Source organism: Ipomoea triloba, chromosome 14 (assembly GCF_003576645.1).
Source record: "Ipomoea triloba cultivar NCNSP0323 chromosome 14, ASM357664v1".
NCBI lineage: Eukaryota > Viridiplantae > Streptophyta > Magnoliopsida > Solanales > Convolvulaceae > Ipomoea > Ipomoea triloba.
The window spans coordinates 15,458,431-15,478,706 of NC_044929.1; the positions used below are offsets into that span (position 1 = coordinate 15,458,431).

The 20,276-nt window shown below is 37.3% G+C and overlaps 1 protein-coding gene across 2 annotated transcripts; it reads left to right on the forward strand.

The window, feature by feature from the left end:
- Positions 1-258: 258 nt before the first annotated feature.
- LOC116004229 lies at positions 259-10,533 on the forward strand. 2 transcript variants are annotated; one of them, XM_031244192.1, is made up of 12 exons: positions 259-2,845; positions 3,019-3,258; positions 3,973-4,102; positions 4,444-4,596; positions 4,708-4,946; positions 5,185-5,260; positions 6,713-6,919; positions 7,498-7,730; positions 8,253-8,331; positions 8,444-8,575; positions 9,860-10,039; positions 10,115-10,533. In XM_031244192.1, the coding sequence occupies exons 1-11, from the start codon at positions 744-746 to the stop codon at positions 10,022-10,024; spliced, it is 3,756 nt and encodes a 1,251-aa protein (XP_031100052.1). In that variant the 5' UTR covers positions 259-743; the 3' UTR covers positions 10,025-10,039; positions 10,115-10,533. The 2 variants fall into 2 exon arrangements, with proteins under 2 accessions (XP_031100052.1, XP_031100051.1); XM_031244191.1 differs by having other exon boundaries at positions 9,860-10,533.
- Positions 10,534-20,276: the final 9,743 nt, after the last annotated feature.

Genomic DNA, 20,276 nt, shown 5'->3' on the forward strand with positions numbered 1-20,276 from the left:
AAATTATTTTGTAGGAATTTGGTGAGATCAAGGAGGAAGCCGAGGTAAAAAGAATAATGGAGTCAATTTTCCTTGGAAATTGTATCAAAAGATAAACAATTATATGTTCACGTATCAACAAATTAATTGTTCACGTATCAAAGGCTCAAAGCTAGCCTAGTTAGTTTATCAAAAGATAACATAGCTTTGCCATGTGTTAACTCCCCTTGAAGTCAATTTTCCTTGGAAATTGTACGCAGCCTTTTGTAGAGGAACAAAGTCAATCCTTTTGGCTTTGGACATTCACACCAATTTTTCTTCTGTCCATAACAGAGAATGCTTTGGAGTAGGAGGAGGAGACTCTGCAAACAAGATGCTAAAGCCTGCAAATGATTCTAACAAAATATGATAAAAGAGCTTAATCAATCTTCCGTTATGGCAGTAGACCACTGTGAAAATGAATGAAAAGTGAAGAATATATATGTGTGTGTGTAATATATATTTCTGTCAATGCTAACGTACAGATTCTTGATGGTCCGTACACGTCATTTTGGGTTTCATGATTCCGTTGGATGCGAATTTTGCGTTGAATCTAGAAAGCGCAGAAAATGAACAGGAATTGGCCGAGATATTGACATTCGTGTATTGCTTCCTGAATGGAGAAAAGCAACTCCGTATCCGGTTTCAATTTCTGAGCATTCCGGGGATGAGATTGAACGGAGGCGGCGTGCGAACCCTATCGTTGTTAATTTCGGATTTTGTAAATGGATCCTAATTTCGGGTTTAACTCCCCGGCCATGGGTGCGCAAAAAGCGGCATCCCAACGGGCGGCGAGACCACGGGTGAGCAAGAAGAAGTACACGAAGGCTCCAAATCGCTCCTGCAGTTTGGGTAGGGATGATGAGTCCTCAAGTTTCAACTGGTTTCGTCCTGCCTCGTGGGATCCTGGGGGTCAGGTGATTTCTGGTTCTTTGGGGAGTAGTGGTTACGAGGGATTAAATGGGAATACGGAATTTGTGTTTGGTGCAAAGAAAGATGGCAGTGAAAGTAGTATTTTGAACACAAATAGTTGTGGAAATATGGAGGATGACGATAAAGGAGATGAAATGAGAAGATTGAAACAGCATTTGAATGTGAACAACAAAGATTGTAGAGAAGAAGAAATTGGTGATTCTGATACACAAATGCTGTTGACCAAAGAGGTACAAATGGGAAATGCTGCCTGCACACCAAAATTTGATGGCATAAAACTTAATAATAATTCTTCAAGTGGAAGTAGTAATTTGCAGCGTTGCGGCTCTGAAAGTGTTGCATTTGCTGGTGTTAAACTCTTGAATGAGACCAGAAAATTGGATATGAAGAAAGATAGTGTTGCATGTGAGTTGAAGCAGCCTCCTGCAGCAGCATTTGGGGGAATACATTCTTTCGGCAGAAGCTCTGAGAATGAACATCAACCTGATGAACTGAATAATAATTTACTTCGTATAAAAGAGACGATGAATAACCTCGGTGGTGTTGGTTCAAGCGAGGAAAAGAATAGCTTTGTCTTTGGAGGATGTGGAAACACTAAAATGCAATTGGATGATGTTAGCAAGTCGAACATTAGAAGGCTTTCACTTTCAGGTCAACCAACAAAACATTTGCCACCTGTTCTGGCAAAAATTAAAACCGACACCAAGAGTAGTGATATTTTGAATGACAAGAGTTGTTTAAATGTATCTTCTGGTTCAATTCCTTCAGAATTCAGTTTTCAGGCTGTGAAGAAAGAGAGTAAGGTCTCTCAGGTTCAAGTTCACAATCAAAGCAATACACTCTCCACCCTGCAGGAGGATTGGCCTAGAAACAATGTTGAGTTTAGTTTCAATGGCACACCAGATACTGCTGTAATGCAGCACCATGTAGTAGAATTCAGAACAACAACCCTAAAGGGTAGTTTGAATAGGAAACCTGAAACAAAAAGGAATCCAACTAAAGATATCAGATTGAAGAAAAAGAAAGGGAAACTTAAGAAAGCAATTTCTGATCCACTTAAGTTTGGACAAGACTACTTGCAACTGAATGCACAATCTTCTGAATCATATTCAGTAATGGATATTTCTCCATATCAAGAAACACCAACAGAAAACACTTTCACAAGGGTACCTTCTGGCATTTCTAATGAGATCATCAATCAGAATGGTAATTCGTTGACGGACTCACATCTGCTGGTTTCAAATGGTACCACAGATCAGCATCTTGCTTGTGAAACAGAACACTCGGATATTAATGATAACTCTATAAAACATCATGAACTTGAACAAGTGGAATCTTGGGACTCTAACAGTCAAAGTTCTTTTGCTGAGGGACCTTATGAAAAATCTTTTTCTGGAGCCAAGACTGACAACTTCGGATCTGCTATTCATCATCTAGATTATAGTGTTGATTCCCTTGTTACTGCAGCTGAAAATAAAAGGAGTTCTATTGCACCCATTGAGAAGGAAGATAGTGATGGGAGCACTCATACAAATTTAGAAGACGCATGCCAGACCAGCTTCATATTTTCTGCATCTTCTACTGAAAGAGTTCAGCCATCAGTGGTAACATGGCACCAGAAGAAGAAAAGCCAAAGAAGAATTCGAAATGGTCCAAGTATTTCCACTTCAAGTTCAAAAGTTTCATATTCATGCACTCCTGTGAAATCTTTTCAAGTTTGTGCATCTTCTTTCTTATCTCCCAGTCAGGGTCAACAAGGTAATATACCTGCATTGTCAAGCCGAAGCCTGAGCAGAAATGGATCATTTAAGAAAAAAGTGGTCAAGCTAGGAATTATGTCTACTGCTGATGTAAACATGGCAGCTCATGAAACATGTGAAAGATGGCGATTAAGGTGCAAGTTTATTGTGTATTTTCACAATGATTGGCCTGAACCAAAGATGGACAAACTTTTATTAATGCAGTTTTCTTCAATTGGCAGTTTGATCATGTAGTTATGGGTTGCGTATCATTCTTTGAGTAATATACTTCTTTTATGCTAATTATGTTGTAACTTTTCTTTAACAGGGGAAATCAAGCACATGCTAGTGGAGATTTATCTAAAGCAGAGGACTGCTACACTCAAGGGGTTAATTGTATATCTCAAACCGAGACATCTAAGACTTGTCTTCGGGCATTGATGCTGTGCTATAGCAACCGTGCTGCAACACGAATGTCTTTGGGGAGAATGAGAGCAGCACTAGAGGATTGTTTGAATGCCACTGCACAGGATCCAAACTTCCATAGGGCCCAAGTTCAAGCGGCTAAGTATGCTGATTTCTGTTAATATTTTATGCATGATGTTAATAATATTCTTTCATTGCCACTTTTGGCATATGAATCTCTTGCCATTTGGTATGTTCCTCTTTTTTGTTTGTATATGCTCCATCACCCCAAGGTGCTACTTCCTGAGATATCATTCACTGATTAAACTGCAATAGCATACAGATATTTGTCATTACCAGCCTTTATAGCTTTATAGCTCTCAATTGAATTCTATATTAATGCCAGAGACGTTGAGGTTGTTTGCAGAGGCTACAACCTTCCCAATCAGTGCTTCTTTATAGTGAATGTAGGGTATTTAAAGTGCCATATAAAAATTTAGAGTTGATATTCTAAACAAAGTTGCAAAAATGTGGGCGATCAAACTTTAATACCCTTTACATTTATTACTAGATTTAGTCAATTTAGAGACATCTGCCTGGTTATTGGGAGTCATTGTCTGTTTAAAGTTTTCATCACTGAGCATCCCATTTATAGTGTCTAATTGAGTGCTGAATAATCAGTATTTTCCACCTGTGCTTTCCTTAAATGGACTAGTGCTATGATTTAAATATTTTTTTCATGTCCTCACATCTGCCTAAAGGGACTAGAAAGCTGTATTGCTTCTTGACATTGATAAATGTTTTGTATGTCATTTAACCAAAACAGATATTTCCATGAAAATTATGGTTCTTATTGCTTTTGTTGTCATCATTTTAGCTGTTGCCTCGCCCTAGGAGAAATACAAAATGCATCCAAGTATTTTATGAAGTGCTTGCAAGAGGGTAGTGACACCTGTGTGGACAGAAAGCTACTGGTGGAAGCCTCAGAGGGCTTGGAGAAGGCACAGGTATGTGATAGCTTTGGTTCCCTGTTCATGACAACTAGATAGGTTGCGAATTTCTATTTGCATGGTGCTTCAAGGTAAAGTAGCAGAAAGATGGCATGGGAGAAGGTTTAGTTGTTTAGGGTTGGTTCATTATTAGAGCCACAAGCCACTGTTATATTTGTGCTTGGTTTTATTACCTGGTGACTGGTGTCTGGTTCACTTAGTTGATATTTTGCTTTGGTGGTTTAGCTGAGAAGATTTCCTTTTATAGATGTTTCATTGGCACAACTGAATTTGATACCTTTTCTACATATAATTGCTAAGGAAATGAAAACTCAATTTTGTTTTCCCTTGGGTGCCAGAAATTATCAAATTACATGAAGCAATCTGCAGAGCTCTTAGAAAGAAGAACAACCAATGATGCAGAGTATGCCTTGGCTGTTTTAGCTGATGCTTTGATGATAAGCTCTTACTCAGAGAAGTTACTTGAAATGAAAGCAGATGCTCTTCTTATGGTTTGTAGTCCTGAGAAATAAGACTTGACAACTTAAATTTTTAGAGGCAAGTAATCGGCGAAAACGTTTCTCATTTTCTGTTTTTAGCTTAACTTTAATGATAATTCACAGCTGCAGAAGTATGAAGAAGCAATTCAGCTATGTGAGCAGACATTTACTTCTGCTCAGTTAAACACTTCCACTTCAGATTCTGAGCCAGCAAACTTGGATGCTTCTAACAAACAGAGGAGTGATTCACATAGGTTTTGGCGTTGTTTGGTAACTGTCAAATCCTACTTTCATCTGGGAAAGCTTGAGGAAGCTGATAATTTTTTGAAAAAGCAAGAGAAATCAGTGTCTCCCACAAATGGGTAATATTATCATGGTGTAGGGATTTAGGTTATATGCAATGCTTTTGCTATACTTCCATGATCACCATTGTCCTTTGATTTTGGAGAAGAAGTTTGTGTTTTTAAGCCAGTGGCATTAACAATCATGCTTCTTTTATTTTTACTTGTCCTCTATGTATCAGAAGTACTCGTCGGACTTGAATTTAAAAAATGCATTTGTTTAATTGACATATTTTCTATTCTGCCATTTATTTTGCAGTGGTGGAAGCAGAACCCCAGCTTTGCAATCTATTATACCTTTAGCTGCAACAGTACATGAGTTGTTACACCTCAAGGTGTGTTTATCCTAACCTATTTGCTTGGTTTCTCAATATAGTGTCTACTGTCCAGCCAGCAATGTTGCAAAAATCGTGCCTAGACACTAGGCAGCACCCGGCCGCCTCGAACAATGCCGGAATTGGCCTTCTATGTGGCCGGGCGCCTAGCTGGCCGAATATACACTGTGCGACGTTTTTTTTAGGGGTTATTCGCTCAAAACGACATTGTTTTGAGCGAATAACCCTAAAAAAAGAATGCCTTACTAATTATCTAATTCCTAAATCATTTCTCCTACGTCAAACTAATTCCACTCATCCTCCAGTATACAATTTACAATTAATCAATTATAGGATCTTTAGATGTTCTTTAGGTAATTAGGTTAATATTTAATATTTTAGTATTAAGTATTAATGTATTATTGTATTAACTCTTAAAAAAAATTAAACATATTAAAAAAATAATAAATAAATAAATAATCGGGTGTCCAAGGGGCGCCTAGCGATTTTTTCAACATTGCTAGCCAGTGTGTTTTACTTGCTACCTTACATCCTCTAAAAGACATTTGGAATTAGAAATTCCTCATAATTTTCTATTATGCTAGGTTACACCTGTTAAAATTTAACGGTACTGGGCATGTGCAATGCGTGTGACCTTTATAGGTTCTCCAGTGTCTTATGTGACTTCAAGATTCCAGTCTGTTTCTTTTACTGTAAAGCTCCATTGTTTGATTATAGAAGGGATTGCTTTGGCTTCAACCCCTTATTTTTTATTCAATTGGCTCATCCAAGCCCAATAAGGTCTAGGAAATTCACCAGCTTGGGAGGAAACAAAGGCATATACTTCAATAGCGAAATTGTCACTTAGGCTTCTAGGACATAGTTATCAACTCCTCCCTCTTGTGGTATATATGAATAATTTGATTAATCAAAATTAGTCATAATATTAGGTCCTTATTTTTTTTTTATTGTGTTAATACTTAATATGCAAACAATGGTAAAGCCATTCAACTTCACTGAATATTTTATGCATGCTGGTAAAACAGGGAACTAGTACTGGTCCTCAATGCAAAAAAAAAAACAATAAATAAATAAATCAAACTCTTTGTTATTATTGTTGCTTGCTTGTTTATTTATTTGTTTTTATTTTTCTTAACACCCACTCCATCATACGGGGTTTTAGTTTTGGGTACATTTGAGAGGGAGAAGGATTGAACCTGAGACCTCCTGCATGTGCCTTTAACATTGGGCTACAAAACCATTGGTCCATCAAATGTTACAATCTGTTAATATTTAATAGACTTAATCTAACACAATTTACATAATTTAAAGGATTACTCTTGCTACCATCTAGAAATAACGGACTAAAAGTGCACAATGACAATTTGAATGGGATCATTCTTGCATTTAATCCTATTGCTAATCTCATTTTTTTTAAGGCTATTCTAAGATGTTAGATCTTCTCGACTGCAGACTGCTGGAAATGAAGCATTTCAGTCGGGGAAGCATGCAGAGGCTATTGAATATTACACTGCTGCAATATCTTGCAGTGTGGAGTCACGCCCTTTTGCAGCAATTTGTTTCTGCAATCGTGCTGCTACATTTCAAGCTATTGGCCAGATTGTGGATGCAATTGCAGATTGCAACCTGTCTGTAGCCCTTGATGGAAACTATGAAAAGGTTTTTTTTTTTTTTGTTATATATATATATATATATATATATATTTTCCACTCTTTTCAGTGCAGTTAATAGATGTGAATATGTGATTTCCACTTTGGACCTAACTGGTTTGTGGTAGTCTATTGTTTAGATGATCTTGAAAGCTGATAGACTGTGAAGAGGTTTTGCATTAGCCTGATTCAGTTTAGCATGTTCATTCACACATAGATGTTGACAGGAGACTAAAAGCAATTATGCATGTCATCCTTGAGAATTGTATTTTACCTGTCTCTAACAAGGACATTTTGGTTTCCTTTCCAGTAGCTATTCCGATTTCAAAATGTTAATTCTGAGGCAACCCATAAGAAATAACGAAAAAAAATGCTACTAAAACTGTAATACAAGTCTACAACCAAGCAATGAACTCTTGAAAATCTTTCAATAAATAAATAAATAAATAATTTAATCTTTGCACTGCATCATAGCTACTTTTGTTGATGAAGTTGGGAAATCTCCAAAAATATCACCCGAAAGCATTGTTCAGTTTGGAGAGGACTTTCTCTGCCTTTAATTAATTGCCAATACACACATGCATGCAGGTAATTTCTAGACGAGCTTTATTGCTTGAAATGATAAGGGATTATGAACAAGCAGCTTCAGATCTTCAAAGACTTATTTCCCTTTTAATGAGGCCAATGGAAAATAAAATTAACCAGTCTGGACCATCTGATAAAACGAGTTTCATGAGTGAGATCAGGCAAACTCAGCAGAAGCTTTCTGCAATTGAGGAAGAAAGCAGAAAGAACATCCCTTTAAATATGTACTTAATTCTGTAAGTTACATTTTCTGATTCATATTCTGAGCATTTTTGGATTATTTATATAATGTACTGTCTACCAAGACCGAACAAATGAAAAGATCATAACTGTTCTTGAGGTTATGTTGTTTCATTGAAATACTTATCTTAATTTGAGGCCTACTTTTGTTCTGTCCCTCACATAAATTTGTCTTTTCAGTGTCAGTGATGCAATTCAATATAATCAAAATGCTTAAACATGTTCAGTTCTATGCCCTTGTAATCCTGTCATCTTGTTGGAACAAACTTGTAACGGTTTTGGACTTTATCACTTGGTGTTTTAACATGCACTGATTTTGAGTAAATATTCAGCTCTACAGTTATCGTATCGTCAGTGGTGCATCTAATATCTGTCGAGTGGCTGTTGCTTTAAATTAATTTGGCATGCTCAGAAGAATTAGTTTTGATGTTTGACAAGACTCAAGCATGCCTTTGTGTTCATACTCAGAGCTTTTCTTCTAGAAACACAAGGAATGATACTTTTGTAATTCTTTCTAGGGGAGTTGATCCATCTGCTGCGCAATCGGAAATTAAGAAGGCTTATCGAAAAGCTGCACTCAAGCATCACCCTGACAAGGTAGCTTCTCCTTCTTGAGGTTGAGGCCTTTGATTGTTGCCAGTGCCAGCCACATTATTGTCATTGATTCTGGAAACTTTCTGACAGTTTTTTCAATTATATATATATATAGGCTGGGCAATCACTACCTAGAAATGACAACCCAGATGATGGGAGACAAATATCAGAAGAGGTTCGAAGAAATGCTGACAGGCTTTTCAAAATGATTGGGGAGGCCTATGCACTGCTTTCAGATCCTGGAAAGGTATTCATTCTTTTAACGTTGCCCCAATAACATCTCTTGTTTATTCACTCAGTGGATAACATTTCACGTTTGCATAATGCTTACAGTTTGTGTGGTGTTTTATTTTATTTTATTCCTCAAGTTAATTGGTAATAATTGGCATGGGAACTTTCCTGCTAAATTATTGCTGATTGAATGCTAAAATAACCTGTATGTAGTCATTTTTAAAGAGAAAAGTTCACTTTTGGTCCGATCCCCTACTATAGTAGCATCCTCAAAATTAATTCTTGACTTTTAAATTGCCTTATTGCAATCCAAATCCCATGACTTTTATGACAGTATCAAATTGAGTCCTTTTGTTTAGTTTTTGGGTACTTTTAAAGGCAATTTTGTAAACTTATAATTTGATATTTATATTTAGTTTTTTAGAATTGTAAAACAATTTTAATACTTCTTTTTCGTGTCAATCACTTGCCTCTTCATTAACCCTCCAGCACTGCATAATCCCCCATTGCAATACCTTCAAGCTTGCTTATGCCATGAAAGATTATGATTATGCATTAAAATTTCAGACAACAGAGAGGTATTTGGGATTCGAATAACATTTTGGGGAAATGGGCTTAAGAATCTTGCTATTATACATGCAGAATTTCCATCTTTCAAAAAAATATGTTTCGGTTGTATGAGTGGGCTATTTTCACTCCATGTTTTTCAAGGCGTCTTTTCTTGAAACTCATTGCAATTCCTCTTCTTTCTTTCTTTTTTCCTTTGCTTGTTTTTGAAATTCCGATTACCACATTTGGATGCCCCCAATAAGTAGAACCACGTTACTTATGCCCCTTTCGCTAAGCTGGAATGAGCATTGGAATACAATGGAAAATTACTCTTTCATATTTCACCATCAAAATGTTCCATAGAGTCAATCTTCCACTTTTTACTCTTTTCCATACTTTGAATTTCTCATTTCAGTGTTGGTACTCTTAAAATTTCTCTGTATTGTATTGTTTGATTGATTTGCACTCTATGCTCAAAACCTTTTAACTAAGTGCATTATTGTTTGATAGGAATTCCTGAAAAAGAAGTATTTTTTTACTGAGCAAAAATTTTGTTACATTTGATTGGAGACATAGTAGAAAGATATTTTTATGATAGACAAGTTGTTAGAATTGCTTTAACTATTGAACCCCATTTTAATCCCTTGGGTCAAAATTACCATTTCCAAAATGTAAATAGATGAAACTTTGACAAATCCTTTCATATTTATAGAAAATAGTGTAGTTTGCTCATCATCTTTCAAAATTGTAGCGTTCACGGTATGATCTTGAAGAAGAAACAAGGAATGGTCAACACAGGGGCAATGGAGGCAGCACAATGAAAACACACATGGATTTTCAGAACTATCCCTTTGTTGACAGAAGTGGGAATAGGTGGCAGAAGGGAGATGTTTGGAGGACATATGGGAATTCTTAGGCCGAGAACTGGATGGTATTAACGTTCTCTCTCTCTGCTTCCTTCCAGTAGGCTTGCATGTTTATAGCTACGTTGTTGCTGAATTGATAGGTAAAAGCTAGCTTTGAATTGAATTATGAGATGCTCGGAGACTTTAGGTGTGCTATATGATCACGAGAATAGTTGTTACTGTATAGCTGATTTGAAGATTCGGTTCAGTTCAGTAGCTTTACAGACGACAATGAGCAGAGCATTGTGTTTGAGGTGCATACATTAATTGTGCTCGGAAAACAATTAAATGGATCTTGTACATATGTTGTTGAAGCAAGATTATATTGTACGTCGTCGCTAGATTCCTGAAGCCGGACAGTACTTTGTTGTTTGCTTCATTGAAGGACTTGACTATTGCCACAGATTGTAGTAAGTAGTTTATCTGTTATCTGTATTGATGATTAATCGTACATAAGTTTATTTGTAGATGGAGTTCAGAATTCCCCAAATTTTAATTTGTTTTGATAAATCTTGATTTCTGTACTGCTTGCTTGGGCTGAGGCGTGTTTGTTTGTTTGTTTGTTTAATGCTGCAAGTGATCTACTTCTTGTTATAAATGTCTGTCATATCTGTGATTGCATGGACTATGGTTCACACAGCTGTGTGGACCAAAAATAAAAAGTACATTATTTTTGTACTGAAGGTACATTATTTGATATATACTATCAAATAATATACTTACAGTACAAAAATAATGTACCTTCAGTACAAAAATAATGTACTTTTTAATTTTTGGTCCAATGGTCAATGCAATAATTTGCCCTCCGGTATAGTACCAAATGGATTTTTGAGATTGTCAACGTGCTAAAGGTATCAAAAAGTCAGTTGACATATAGCCATCACACTTTGTTGAAGGCCTTATACCCTAACTAACTAATTGCTAAATTGCACTAGTATTGAGTTGCCACATTCAAATGTTAAATCATGTCGAAGACCTTGTTTCAGTATAAATACCAATTTTTATAGCTTTAGGATTCAAGACCCTCACCTTTCTAGTGTATATTGGTCCTTCCAATCCATTACCGCCTAATTTAGCATTCAAGGCTCTATTGCACCATATATACTTGGTAGTTGGTACTACTAAGGTCGAGTAATATGTCTGCATTAGCATTTCACTTAACTTTTGAGTTGTAAATTGTGAGAAATGACATAGGATCGAGCCCTGACAACCATGCACAATGTGGGAGTTTTACCCAATGTGATGGGCTCTTTGTGGGCACTAAGCTATTGAAAAAACATTCAAAGAAGAAGACTTTTTTTTTTCCTTATTTAATTTGTTGTCTCACATTGCTAGCTTTTGGAACCTCCTTTCTCCCACTTTCTAATAGAAAACACTTTCAAGGTCACTTGAAGCCTTATGGAGAGGAAAAAAGGGAGAACCACGTACCCACCGTTGTTGCTTATTTGCTTGATTCGGTTCGGTTCAGATTGCGCCTTAGTTTACAAGGTTATATATGGACTCATGGGTGTGTGTCCACATTCAGACCCACTTCCCATTTTTTTCTAGAATGAGGAAGGTCATTGGGCTCAAACACTATATAAACAATCATTCTTCTCTGTTCATCAGTGCAATACGCATTACTTAGCGCCTTTGTCTTCTTCCTCTCTGTCTCTTTCGTCTAAGTGTTGTAGACAGGTTCACCTGTGTTTTAGCTGGTGCAAGCTTGGCGTAGTTAATCTTTGTTACTCATCGGAAGCGTCCTAGAAATATTAAATTTCACCGTCGCTTTTAAAGTAGTGCTGTTAAAACACGACACAGACTTCGTTTTTATATTTTCGTACTGTCAATACATTATATTCCCAAATTTCCTTCAACATTATTCTAGTTCCGTAACAATTTAAAAGTGATTCCTCACAAGCAATGTCGATCTCTGTCAACAAAACTAGCGTTGATCTTTCTAAGGTCGAAGCTCTGAATGGCATTAACTATCGCAGATGGTCAGCCAAAATGTTAATACATTTTGAGTCATTAGAACTGGACTATGTGCTCCTTGATGATCTTGTATTGTACTAGGCTCCTGTTTAGACTATGCCTACACAGCTTCCTCAGGCAAGTTCCTAGGTAACCATTCTAGACGCAACGTAACTCCTGATCCAAAAGCCTCTAGAACAAAAGTATCTACTCAGTCCCATGAGTCTCATACCAATTACGAGAAAGATAATAAGATTGCACAAGCCACTCTACTACAACAAATGATTGATGTTCTCTTCAACATTTTTTATGTGCATAAGTTTGCCAAAACAACTTGGGACTTACTATAAAAAAAAATATGGTGCTGACGAGGTTGGCAAAAGAAAATATGAAGTTGGTCGCTAGCTAAACTTCAAAATGTCAGAATCCATAGTTGTTGTGAAACAAGTTCACGAGTACGAAAATCTGGTAACTGAAGGCATCTCGATAAGTGAATTGCTACAAACCTATGCACTAATAGAGAAACTACCCAAGTCCTAGTCAGATTTTCAAAATAAAATGAAACATGACAGGCAAAGACTACACCATGGAAGAATTGGAAAATCATCTTAACATCGAAGAGGCAATTCACTAGAGGAACAAGTCTGTTATTTTTCCTGGTAATTTAAAAGTTAATAATGTTGTAGAAACAAGTGCCAAAACTGACAGAGTGAAAGTTGGAGACCAAAATAAGATCCGCAAAGGACATTTAAAAACAAAATAACAATTGTTTTTAAGAACAATAAAATTCAAAAAAAAAAAAAGGAAAATGAGGTGGTTGTTTTGTCTGCGGGAAACAAGGGCACTACACAACTCAGTGGTATCATCGCAAATGCATCACCAATTAGAACACACAGAAGCCAAATCAAGAAGACGTTAGAAATCAAGCCAACCTACTAGAAATTGTGGAGGTAATTGCAGTAGTGGTAACTGAGGAGTAGAGCTGTCAAAACGGGCCCCCACCTAAAAACGGGCCTGATAAATGCCCCCTCGCCCCGCCCCCCGGCCCCCGCGGGGGCCCGCCAAATCCCCCCCCCTCGTTTTTTTTTTTTTCTTAAAATGCTATCTACGGAGTATATTATATATTTATATTGATTGTTTTTTTTTTGCAACAGTAAACTATGATTGTTATTTGTTAATTGCTAATATACTATGATTACTAACAATAAACTATTACATACTGTAAGTTTGTAAAGTCAAAAGTGTAAACTACTAATTTACTAAACTACAGATACAACACTAATTATTCGTCTGCTAACATTAGAAAAAAATAGCAATTAAAAAAATCAATTACGTGTGTGGTGGTGAAGCCAGCTGCCATCTGCGATGGAGGTTGCAACTGGAGTTCTGCTGGTGCCTGGTGTCCATACTGTCCAATTGTCCAAATGAAGATTAAAGAAGGGAAGATATGAAAGGTTAAACTGTGTGCCTCTGAAGTCTGAACTGTGGTTTGTGGAGGAGAAATGGAGAATGGGGAAATGGGATTTTAGGAAAATTTTAAAGTGCAGCCAGAATGGGATAAAGGCATTAAAGGGAATAAGGGATTAAGTTTATTAATTTATTCTTTCAAAACAAAAGGTATTAGTTTAATGATTAAAGAATTAAAGGGAATGGGTAGAGAATGGGAATCTGATTTTCTAGGATTGGGAAATGGGAAAGCTAAATTAATTATTTTAAATTAATAGAAGTGATGGTGGTGGGAATGTGGAATGGTGGCGTGGGGAAACCAGAAAGCTACTACATATATGTTTTTTTTTTAAATTATTATTAGGCGGGCTGGCGGGCTACCCGCCAAGCCCGCCAAGCCCGCCAGCCCGCCCCGCCAAGCCCGCGGGTTTAGGCGGGGCGGGCTAAAAAGCCCGCCATTAAACGGGCTTTGAAAATCAGAGCCCGCCCCGTCCTTTTGGCGGGACGGGACGGGCTAGCCCGGCGGGCTAAGCCCGTTTTGACGGCTTTACTGAGGAGGCCAATCTGGTTGGAGATGTTGAAGAATGCCTAGTAGACACTTGAGCATCTCGTCACTTCTACGCAAACAAAAGCTTGTTCAAAGATATTGAAGCAGTACACAAAAGAGAACAAGTTTTCATGGGAAACTCAAGTGTATCTGAGGTAAGAGGTAAAGGAACAGTAGAGAGTAAACTTTCTTCTACTAAAATTTTGCTTCTAGCTAGTTGATGTGTTGTATGTCCACTCACTCGTAGAAACTTAATCTCCGAGGCTTTGTTGATTAGGGTTGGGATTAAGTTAGTGTTTGAGTCAGATTGTATGATCATGACCAATAGAGGTGAATACTTAGGGATGTGCTATTTTTCATGGGGGACTATTTGTGCCGCTTGTAGTTCCCACTAATCCTCCAAATCTTGTTATTTCCATTAATAATAATGATATGTCTTCTGCTTATATCGTTGTTTCTGTTAATGTGTGGCATGGTAGATTATGATATGTTGGCTTAAAATGTTTAAATAGATTAAAAAATATGACTATGTTGCCAAACGTGATAAATGATTCATTTTCTCAATGTGAAATATGTGTTGAAGCCAAATATGCTAGAAAACCTTCCTCTGTCGTAACCAATCGTACTACACAATTTTAGAATTATTTCTCATGTGCTTAGCAGATTTCAAAAACACCGAAAGTAGAGGTGGAGAACGTTATTATATTACCATCATCGATTATTTTTCTCATTTTACAAAAATCTATCTTTTAAGAACAAAAAGCAAAGTTGAACAAAAGTTTGTGATTTTTAAATCAGAAGTAGAAAATCAATTAGGCAGAAAGATTATAAGGCTTTGTTCTGATAGGGAAGGAGAATATGAAACAAATTTTCTCGAAAGTCTGTGTGAAATGATTAACGCTATGCTAATTAGTTCTAGACTCTTTGTTGGAGAGGGAGGGGGGGGGGGGGGGGGGGTTTTAAGAANNNNGGGGGGGGGGGGGGGGGGGGGGGGGAGCTGTATTAACAACAAATCATATCCTTAATAGGGTACCTCATAAAGGTTTTGACAAAACCCCTTATGAGTAGTGGAAAGGGCGTGCTCCAAACCTAAAATACTTCAAAGTGTGGGGGTTTTTGGCGAAGGTAAGCTTTCAGTCTTTCAAAAGACCTAATTTATTACCTAAATTTATTGGGTATGCTGAAAACAACGCTTCTTATAGATTTACGTGTTTAGAAAATCGCTCGATGTGTGAATCTAGAGATGTTGGATTCTTTGAACGCATATTTTCTCTTAAAATGCTCACAATGTATCTATTGATAATCCATTAGGAAATGAACATGCATTATTTTCAACATCTTGTCTTAGAAATGATTTTGATCAACCTATAAGAAGCAAAAGGCTTAAAACAGAAAAAAAAAGTTTTTGTTCTGATTTTATAACTTTTGTAACTGAGTTGAAAGATATAAATGAGATTTTATGACCAATTTGTCTGCCAACTAGTTCTAGAAGAAGAACAAAAAATCTTTGAAGATGCTATGTGTTAAGTTGATTGTACCTTATGGAAATAAACTATTAAAAGTGAATTACACTCTATTAAGACAAATCCCACTTGGAAATTGGCAAGTCTACCTAAATGATGTAAACTAAATGGTTGCTAATGTGGAATATACCCCAGGTATACCGTCCTATATATTTTGTGCATCTGCTCGGTATCTGGTACGGGTCAAGTGCCTATATAAAGGGCAAAACCCTTCACAACTAAGGGGGTTCATTTTCCATAATCCTGATGCACATTCAACACTAAAGAGCTTGTGCTCACATCTCACTCATATTCTCTCTATCAATAACAACCATTCTCTAATCTTGTCTCTTCTGCTCATATTACTCTCTCTACAACATTCAATAACAAAGCTTCTTTGCTCCTTTGATAATTAATTCAATGGCCAACAAAGCCAATTTTTTCCTCCTCTTATACATTTCTATATACACACCCTCGACACATTGTATACATAGAACAATTTTTTCTATCAAATAGCATTGTCTGTGGGGAACCAACAAAAATGCGTGTTTCTCTGATCGTCAGTAATGTTCTTAATCTCCCTATTTTTGTTCTTGATTCGAGCCTTCAATCACTTTAGAATGGACCCAAACAGCCCCAAACAAACGTTCTTGATCTGGGGCCCAGGCTTTTTCTCAGCCTGTTGTTGCTTCTGAATCCTCAAGGCAGTGTCGAGAAGCAAAGCCACCGTTTTAGCTGGAACATTAAGCTTCACCCCTTCCTTTTGCCATTCTACCGAGGCATCGACCTCCGTCACCACCATCTTCGCCACGCATCCTCGCCCTCCATCTGACTAGATCCTTTAGGATCTACGCATGCACCATCGTCCTGCAAAAAAGGACGGGCAGAGAAATAGAAAGACAAGAAATAGGTGGAGGCGGGGTGTGACTATCATCATCACTTATCTCTATGACATCCTTTTGTACAAATGCTTATCCTTGTTTATCAGATGTTATTGTCAAATCAGGATTAAAATTTGGAGGGGTGGGGGTGGAGGTAAGGGTGGCAATGCAACTTGAAATTTGGTATCCTCAAGTTCCAGTGTCTCTAATTCAGTAAATTGCCTTAATGTCACTCCTGTATTTTTCAGTTCTCTCAAATATGTAAGTTAAAATCCTTAAACATACAAGACCTTCAGAACACATGATTTTCACATAATACTTTAATTAGTGTTTAATGAATAATATACCTGGCTCCATGGTTTCACTGTAGATCCTTCTTTCAAATGGAGACTTGGTTTCTCCCTCCAGACCCTGAGCATTCCCTTAGTATATGAACTCTGATGGAGAGAGAACTTTATTTTGCAGAAGGTTGGGGAGAGGACCAGAGTCCTGAGTGGTTGATAAACCATCTCACAGTTCCATCAACGTGAGATGGATATCTGAGCAATTGAAACTGCTCCTTATATTATCTGACCAATAGTAGAATTAGTATTGTTATTAAATTCAAATAAATATTTATGAGCCATAATAATGGGTCACATAATTATTCTAACATTCTCCCACTTGGCTCATGAATCATAAATTTAATAATGAACGTGCAACATAATATGCATCGTATAAGCTAATTCATTCGTTACATTGGTCAGAACATAAGTCATCATTTAGTTAGAAACTAATAAGAATCATGGCGGTAATACGTCACTAATTTAACGCAGTCCCTTCTATGTATCACAATATTAATTTCAAACTTAATAAGACTCAATGATATTTTCCATAATGGTCCACGATAATGTCTTTGTCAAAGACAAATCCTGTTCATATTGACATAAAACATTCATGTATATATACTCCAAAACTAAACAGGACACTTAATAAAGAAACGAAACTATATTGAGCTCCAAATATCAAATATACCAAAAACACAAACCTTAACATAATGTTAATTGTTTTCAATAACACCCATTCTCTCAACATGCTCATTAAATGCCTTTGGTGGCAGGGCTTTAGTTAATGGGTCTGCAATCATTAATCTAGTGCTAATGTGTTCAACTGATACTCTTCATTCCTAAACATCTTCTTTAACGGCAAGATACTTCAAATCAATATGTTTAGCACCACTTGTATACTTGTCGTTTTTAGAAAAGAAGACTGTTGCGGCATTATCACAATAAATTTTCGGCGGCTTGGCAATACTGTCGACAATTCCAAGTCTTGAAATAAAATTCCGCAGCCACAACCCATGATTTATGACCATAAAACATTCCACAAACTCAGCTTCCATAGTGGATGCTGTTGGTCCCAAGGGGATGGGGTACAAGTCTAGAGGGGGGGGGTGAATAGACTTGTATAAGATTTTGCAAATCTTTTCGACTTCTCGTGTGTATTGGACTTAGGATGTTTAGGTCCGACACATCACAAGACAAAGACAAAGTTTTATGCGCAGCGGAAAAGTTATCCCCTTTTAATTTGCACGAGTTTGAGTTAGTTCGAGAGGTGTGATTATATGCAGTGCAGATCGAGAGATAGTTAGCGAGAGATAAAAGCGGAAGGTAAATGCAAGAGAGATTTTTAAGTGGTTCGGCCAACCCGCCTACGTCCACTCTTCTTCTAGAAACTCCCTAGAAGGATTGCACTAAAACTTCCCTGTTTAGTACAATATCGAGCGCTTGAGCTTTGATCACGAAGCCCGCCTCAAGCCTTAGGTTTTTCGCCCCGCTTCTTGTTACTCCACCTCTCGAGCACTTGAGCTTTGATCACCAAGCCCGCCTCAAGCCTCAAGATCTTCACAAGACAGCTCCCAGGTTACTCCGCCTCTTCTTGCCTTCTCCAAAGCAAGGTTGTTCCGGTTGTCACAGGTTGTGTGTAACAATCTCCAATCTGACCAAAAGCTTTCGTTGGATGATTTTCCTTGTAGCGCAGCTTTGGTCACCTTCTAGATATGTAGTAGTTGAAGCTTTGTAACTCTCTCAAACACTAAGATGTGTTTTCTCGCAGTTGTGAATATCAAGGATGATATTCCAGATTAAGCACTTGCACTTTGAACGTTTGAATTAGACACCTCTTATGATAGCTTAGAATTCTCGAACCTTTTTTTGAACTTGTGTCTTCACGTCCTTATATATGAGAGTTGAGGAATAATTCCGTTGGAGGGAAAATTATTCCGTTTGAAATCTGTCTCCCATGCTGATCATGGGACTTGCATATTTTTAGCATGTTTCATGGAGTGGTGGTCTAGTAACTTGAGCCTTTTGTCTTGTAGTGAATATCCCATATTCCACTATCTTGAGTCCATGCTTCACTTACTTCTTTTGGCAAAAGTTACTCTTTTTTATATTCCCACTGATCTTCGTTTTAGGGAATAAGACCGACCTTGGATTAGTGCACTTTCTATCCGTTTGTTGTGGAGTTCTGACGTGGCATCCACTTCCGGCTGTTCTATGTTCCATAATATTCTTTCGGCACCTCCTTAATATTTTATCTCCATGATATTCTTCTTCTCCAAACTTAGATTACTTCATCCATGCGTGTTAACTGCCATTCAGTCCTTTGGAGAAGTACCAGTTCATCGAGACCGAAGTTGATGTCTCGAACTGGATTGATGTCTCGAGAGATTCCATCTCTCGAACTCTGCTTATGTCTCGAGACTTAGTTGATGTCTCGCAGACCCTTATTCCTCCGGTAATGTCTCGTGCCTTCTTCTGATCTATCTATAAGCTTACAACACGAAACTTCTAAGATGTTCAAACAAGTTTACCTTAAGCTTAAATATTTCCTGAGTTGAGCTCAATTACTCGGTTGTATTTTCGCTCTTAGTTTACTTGTCGAACTTACAAGGATTTCCTATCTATCGAGACTTAGGGGATTGTGGATTACATTTGGTATCATCAAAACCTATTACAATATGTTCCTAACAGATGCAGCAATGACAGTCTGCTTCGCACTTTTCCAAGAGATAGCCCCCTTGGCTAAAAGGAACAGATATCCATATAATCATCAGATATAGTAGATCTCCTTTGTCTTTGAGATATGGTATTATAAGGAACTTCAGTTAAATTTGATTCGAAACATACTGATATAAAATTTATACCTTTCTTTTCGAACCATGCCTTACGCTTAAGGCAATCTTTCTGAAAATGTCCAAATTTCTTGCAGAAATGACACTTGTCATTCTTATGTTCCTTTTTGTGGATTTGAGAAGAGGACTCATTAGTCGTCATTGGTCCTTTCTTACCCTTCTGATTCTTCTTTCCAAACTTCATTGGTCCTTTCTTACCCTTCTGATTCTTCTTTCCAAACTTTTTTGGTCCTTTCTTACCCTTCTGATTCTTCTTTCCAAACTTTTTACCAGCTTTCTTACCCTTCTGATTCTTCTTTCCAAACTTTTTACCAGCCCTTGACTGCTTCTGATTCTTCTTTCCAAACTTTTTACCAGCCCTTGACTGACTCATGAGATTAACTGAGTGAATCCCTTGTCCCTTAAGCCTTCTTTCCTCTTGAGTTAGCATTTTATGCAATTCGAGCACATTCCACTTATCTTTAATGGAATTATAATTCACTTGAAATGTCTCATACTCGTGAGGCAAAGAGTTTAAAATAAACTGAACAAGGAAAGTATCACTCACTTCCATTTCCATGGACCTTAATTTTGCTGCTAAGGTTAACATCTCAGTAACATGTTCATGCATGGAACGCGAACCATCAAATTTCATGGTGGTCATTTTACCCATAAGTGTGCCTGCTAGGGCCTTATCAGCACATTCTTTACCCATAAGTGTGCCTGCTAGGGCCTTATCAGCACATTCAGAAAGTGAATTTTTGCCTGCTAGGGCCTTAT